At 37.8% G+C, this 6489-nt stretch overlaps 1 protein-coding gene across 1 annotated transcript; it reads left to right on the forward strand.

Annotated features, from left to right (window-relative positions):
• Positions 1-4710: 4710 nt before the first annotated feature.
• LOC102701739 (EPIDERMAL PATTERNING FACTOR-like protein 2) lies at positions 4711-6097 on the forward strand. Its single transcript, XM_006657363.3, has 3 exons — positions 4711-5219; positions 5349-5389; positions 5503-6097. The coding sequence occupies exons 1-3, from the start codon at positions 5117-5119 to the stop codon at positions 5803-5805; spliced, it is 447 nt and encodes a 148-aa protein (XP_006657426.1). The 5' UTR covers positions 4711-5116; the 3' UTR covers positions 5806-6097.
• The last annotated feature ends 392 nt before the right edge of the window (positions 6098-6489 follow it).

Below are 6489 nucleotides of genomic sequence, written 5' to 3' on the forward strand. Positions count from 1 at the left end.
TAGAAAACCCTATTAGTCCTAAAAGAAAAAAAATAGGAGTCATATTAGGAAACTAGTAATATAATCTAAATTTATTATTATATATAACAATTCGGATCATATCTCTAACATCAGTATTCTATAAAAAGGGACAAAACAAATCGTGATTGTTCAGTTCTGTTTTTTTTTCAGAATTAGAACGATATCCATCCAATCATTTGTTGAAACTAATCCTGTACACGGAAGGAAAAATCTTTCCAGGCAAATAATTCAACAAAATATTTTATTGCCAAACAGTTTCGATAATCCGTTGACTGACTGGAGTTAATAAGGTGTTATACGACCTTTCACAAGGTGATTCAGGCCACGTTTGGCAGTTAGGGGTAAGTTAACTTATTACGGAAAACATAGTAATAAATTAATTTATGATTAATTAATTATTAATTATTAAAAATATAAAATAGATTAATGTGATTTTTTAAAACTACATTCCTAAAGAAAATTTTTGAAAAAATACACCTAGTTCGGAAAACGTCCACGTAAAAAACGAAATAGATAAATTAACTTAGAGGGAAGAGCGTGACCTCAGTCAGATACACTGTTTTTTTAACATGCTTTCTAGGTATACTGGACATGTGGCATTAATTAGTCCAACTAGTGTTTTTTCCTCGAGCAATTTTCTCATCCTTGAAAAAATACCACCGTTTGAACGGTACCTCCTCAAGGATAAGAAAAATATTCTTTTTCCTCCCTCCAGACATAATTACATGCCGTTTCAAACACTCACGGGTTCAGACTAAATCATTTATCTGAAACCAGAAATAAAATTGGACGTGATTACCACGTGTAATTAGTCTAAAAAGAACAGTATTTTCCTAGTCAAAGGCCTTGTGCACTAGGAAAGCAGTTTTGGTAAGACCATTCAATAATTTGGAAACCGTCCAATGGTCAATTTCATAGCATGTTAGGCTGCTAATCATATTGATCGATAGCAAATAAATCATACAAAATTGAGCATATTGTACAGTCAATAATTCGCGAAGAGAGGGGAATGAAGCACAACTGCGAAAATGGTTGTCCAAGGAATGATCATTTGGCAATTTTAAGTGCCTATGAAAATTAGTTCATCTCACCCTCTTTTGGTTTTTTCCTTCCCCCTTTAGATAGTGTGGAAGAGTATTTTGGGATTTTAGTAGGCAGTAAGTGTGCATTTGTCAAAGTGTGCACTGTTTAGAGATGGAAATACCCTGTATTATCCAGAATTCAAGTCATTTAATGTTTAACAAGGTCTATATGGCAGACATCTTGACCCAGAATCTTCTTTTTTTTTTCTTTTCCCAATCAATCTCACTCTTGTTCCATCTGTTTTAAAATATAAGTCGTAACTATCACTAATATAAATATTTTATATTGTATTGGTGTAGATATGCATATAAGTAATATGGTTGGGTATTTTAATGATGACCAAATTAAAATAAATAAAATTTAGAGAGGAGAAATATGCTAATTAATACATATTTACATACGCATCTTATATATTACAGGGAAGGAAAAAATAATCATAATTATATTTAAGAACGGATATAGTATAACTTAAAGCAGGAAACACATAACCTAACAAGGTCAATTTAAACCATATGGATTCACAAACCCATGATCTAGCACAAATTAAACCACCGGCTCACACGTTGTTCCAACTCCATCGATCGTGTCCCAACACCACGGGTCGGTCTTCTCTGTCCACGTTTCAGATCTGCCGAATCAACAGTGACCAAAAAGAGGTCTCGAACTCCTTAAGACAAAAAAAAAGAAAAAAAAAACAGAGGCCTTAAGTAGCAGTGATATATAATGCAGACACACGTGATATATATGTGCTCTAAAAAAATAGTTTGCAGGTCCAGACTGATGAAAAATTACCCATCCAGGACCAGATTGCAGATAATTTTAGTTATGTGCTTTGCCACAGTATAATTTCAGAACAGATCCAAACTATCACTCACGTTTTTTCGCTTTTGCATATACTTATAAGTCAAAATTTAAATTTTCAACCTTAAATTTTGAGTTAATTTTAAGATTTTTTTCACCAAATTTTGTTTTGCAGTCTTGGCTTCTAGATCGTTAAGAATGAATATATATATATATATATATTATTCAGAAATTTATTTTAAAATAATTTGTAAATATATCCTTTTTATGGAAATGTCCAACAATCACCCATGATACCTTGGCAGCAGGAAGCAGTTGACACGGAAAGTACAGTATAATTTTGAGTGGATGTGTGTGAGGGGATTGCAGTAAATGTGAGCTAAAGCAAAGTAAAGACTAAAGAGAGGCCATATATGATCTTGCTGTGAAAAAAGAAACTGAGAGAAAAGAAAAGAAAGCAAGCAGATTGATGAATTTGCACGTACAGTGGGCCGGGGTGGGGGTGCTGTGCTGTGTGCAGCTTGTCGGCATCCGGGGAGAATCCCCCACAACTTTTGCTCCTTCGATCGTGTCATCCTCATTTCAAGGGTCATGTTCATCTCCCAGATCTCTCTCAACCTCATCTCCTTTTGGTTTCTGTTAGCCAGTTTCAAAATATAAGTATTTTTAGAAAAAAAAACTCCGGTGTATCTTAATAAATAAGTAATAAATAAGGAATGAGTATGAGGTGAGAGGGTAAGTATGAATGAAATACAAATAATTTTAAATAAGAAGTGATTAATGTGACAGTGCTGTGAGCCGTGCTAAGAAATGTCACATGTTAGGATAATATTTAAATCATAAAAATGTTAACATTCTGAAATGGAGATACTAGTCCTTCCATTTTAAAATATAATTATTTGTAGGATTAAATTTTATAATAGAATTTAAATTTTTTTCATTGGTTTCTACTATTCTAATTATTCCAATGATTTCAGGTGCAAATAAAGTACTTAGAAAGCGAATCTAATCATTTTCTAATTTAAAGTTTAACAATAAAATAATTAAAAGAGAATATTGTAACTTAGTGTTTTCTAATTTACTTTCTGCCCTGTTATGATGCTGGTGAGTTCTGTAGTACAATTTTATTGGCCCTTCATGCTCACCTGTTGGTGTTTTTCTTTTCGACTAATGCTGCGGATCCATTTGTGCTATGCTAACCAGTTAGACCGCGTTAGTTTGGTGGGCTAACTAAGCCAGATTTCCTGAATTTCCTTTCCTAACTGTTAAGAGATGTATTTTTTTTAAAAAAATATTCTATTGGAAAGGTACATTAAAAAATCATATTAATTCATTTCAATTTTTATAATTAATAGTTAATTAACCATGTACTAATATATTACTACGTTTTTCGTACAGGTTTCACTCTCTGGGTGGATCCCATATCTGCCGGAAATTAACTGATTCTTGACAAAGTTTATTTACACAAAAGTAATCTGTAAAATTGTTTCTTCACTTCTCTAATTTATCTGTAATAGCTCAGGTTAGAAACAACACGAAACCAGCTAAGCTCATTTCACACGTCATGGGTATGTTTATGTTTCACCGGGTTGTTGGTCGGCGAGCAGAGGTAGGCGAGCTTCGGCGCTGCGGACGACGACTTCGAGGCCTTGTTGCTTGCCATGGCTCTCCGTTGATCGCGACGACTATGGCAGCTACGACGGTCGACGATGGCTGCGGCGGTGACGACGACTACGGCAGTTGCGGCGGCAGCAACGACGATAATGATAGCGGCGGCCGGAAGCAGCCAGCGGCGATCGAACGGTGGCTGCTGTGGTAGCGACGACGATAATGACAGCGGTGGTCGGAAACAGCTAGCGGCGGTCGAACGGCGGCTGCCGTGGTAGCGACGACGACAACGAGAAGGATTTAACAGTTTTTAGGTGGTACTAGCCGAGTATCAGATGTGATCGTACTGGTATCAACTGGTATAGTATCTTATCTAATATCGATATGGTATCATGTTTGAAACATCGTCGGGATCATCTCATTTCAGTATCAGATCTAATACCGATGAGGTATGGTATTTGATATATTGTCAGAATCATCTCATTTTCAGTATCAGATCTAATACTGATAAGATATTATGTTTGATACCTCATCAGAATCACCCTATTCCATTAGATCTTTTTTTCCGTCCTTGAGTAGATACCATGAGGTACCACTATTTTCTATATAAAATTTGGTATCTTCTAGTATCTAAGGTACCAAGAGATATCAAATTTTACATAGAAAACAGTGGTACTTCTAGGTACATTTTCAAGGATGAGAAAATTGATCATTTTATTAACAAATTGGTAGTGTAGTATTAGTACTAGTAAGGTCCTATAAAAATGTTTGGGTGTTACCTCGGACGTTTGGTCGGGTATCGGAAGCGATTTTTGGATACGAGTGAAAAAACGAATTTTATAGCTTGCCTAGAAATCGTGCGACAATTTTTTTAGCATAATTAATCCATCATTAACACATGTGGGTTACAGTGGCACTTATGGCTAATTATGGATTAATTAAGCTCAAAAGATTCGTCTCACGATTTTCCTCGTAACTATGCAATTAGCTTTTTCATCTATATTTAATTCTCTATTTAGATATCGAAAAATTCGATACGGTGTTTTTGGGGTAAATTTTTTTTTAAGAACTAAACGGGCCTAACAGCCCAACACTCCCCATATAGGATAAAAGAACAGCCCTACACTCCCCATTTACTCCTGCACAGCACCATCAACCACACACACACTGGCACTACTGCTCCTCTGCCCGATCACACATTCATTCACCACATGAAGTTTATCAATGCACTCACCTCCATGACACCTGGAAAAACGCCAGGCAGCACCACCTGCTGCTTCAGTTCACCCTCTTCACTTCACTTCACCCTATCTCATCTGTCTATCTTTCTCTTTGGCCATTGGCCTTTCTTCTTCCTCCTCAACCACCTCCCTCTTCTTGACTCCTCTTGCCCCCCAACCTATGCAACCTAACCACACCACACCCAAGCCTACCTAGCTTAGCTTAGCTAGCAGCTGTGTGGGTGAGGATCCAGATCAGCTTTGCTGGTGAAAAAGAGATCAATATATAGATAAGTTGAGGAAGGACGGAGTGGTTAGCTGCTGACTGCATACAGTTGTTCATTCAGATTCAGATTCAGGCATTCAGTCACTGTGCACTCCAGATGGTCCATCTCTTGCAATGCAGCCATGCTCACTTGCCCCTGCCTATCTTCTTCTCCATTCTCCTCCTCTTCTTCTCCATGGAGGTGGCACCTTCAGATGCAAGTAAGATCTCTTCTCTTTTCTGCTTAATTACTCTTGCCATCCTATCCCAACCATTCTAGCATCTTCAGTAGTTAGTTGGTTTCTCACTCGGACTCAATCAACCATGTGTGCTCTGGTTCATATGCATAGGGAGGTTGCCACTCAAGCTACTAGAAGTTGGAAACATCAAGGTAACCAATCAATAATCAACAAGTTATTGCTTATTTGCTTCCTATGAAGTATAGTATGTGTCAATTAGTTATATATAGTAATCTGTTTTGCATTTGTGTGTTATGTTGAGCAGGAGGAGCCTGATGGAAGTACCAGGGGAGAGAAGATGAAGATGGAAGGCAGGAACCTGATTGGATCAAGGCCACCAAGATGTGAGAGGGTGTGCATGTCCTGTGGCCACTGTGAGGCAGTGCAGGTGCCCATTGTGCCACAGCAACTGAAGAGATCAGAAACCAAAGCAGGAGAAGCTGCTGCTGTTGTGGTGAGTGCTACTGCCATCAATGCTGCAGTGTTCACCTACAGAGTGAATGGCCTCTCAAACTACAAGCCATTGAGCTGGAAATGCAAGTGTGGAGGCATCATCCTTGATCCATGAACCATGGTTAGGGCATACTAATGTCCCCAGCTCATGGAAGATCACATCAACATTGTGCAAAATGTAAACAACTTTCCTTCTCTGCCTGTTCATCTGAATTTCTTCTCTTTCTTGTTCCACCGGCTATTCCTCCTTTTGATTTCATCCAGAGAAGAAATTGGAAGGAGGAGTGGGGAGATGAAGCTGCACATTCCTTGTATATTTAGCAGCAGGCAGCAATTTTGTGAAACTGAGAATGCTTGATTTAGGCATTGAATGCATTTTGATTTGGCCCTGACTTGGAGGCAGAGGATATTAAATTGTTGTGGTGCATTCAAGCCAATGAGCCATGGCCATGGTAGGGACAAACATCTGTTCTGCTCTCTCTCTCTCTCTCTCTCTCTCTCTCTGTAGTAATTGTGTGCGTGTGAGAGAGAACAGGAGATAGTACACCAGAGCAGTGTTAGGTAGTTGTCATTGCTACAGGGAAATAAGTATAGCTGTACCTAAGGGAATATGTTTTCCTTGGGTCTTCAAATTTTGAGCAGAATGGCATCACATTATAAATTTATGAAACACAAATACAATAACAGGATTCGTTTCAATCCCTCCAATTTTCTTTGGAATTCCTCCAAACAAAATAAGAGAGACAAAGGTCGCGATGATTGGAGCTTTCTGCAGCAAGAAAATGCAATGGCGGACCAC

Source organism: Oryza brachyantha, chromosome 7 (assembly GCF_000231095.2).
Source record: "Oryza brachyantha chromosome 7, ObraRS2, whole genome shotgun sequence".
In the NCBI taxonomy this organism is placed as follows: domain Eukaryota; kingdom Viridiplantae; phylum Streptophyta; class Magnoliopsida; order Poales; family Poaceae; genus Oryza; species Oryza brachyantha.

Coding starts and splice junctions, on each gene's coding strand:
- LOC102701739 (XM_006657363.3), top strand. CDS start 5,117: ATGGTCCATCTCTTGCAATGCAGCCATGCTCACTTGCCCCTGCCTATC. Junction 5,220..5,348: donor GGTGGCACCTTCAGATGCAA/GTAAGATCTCTT, acceptor TCATATGCATAG/GGAGGTTGCCACTCAAGCTA. Junction 5,390..5,502: donor TAGAAGTTGGAAACATCAAG/GTAACCAATCAA, acceptor TATGTTGAGCAG/GAGGAGCCTGATGGAAGTAC.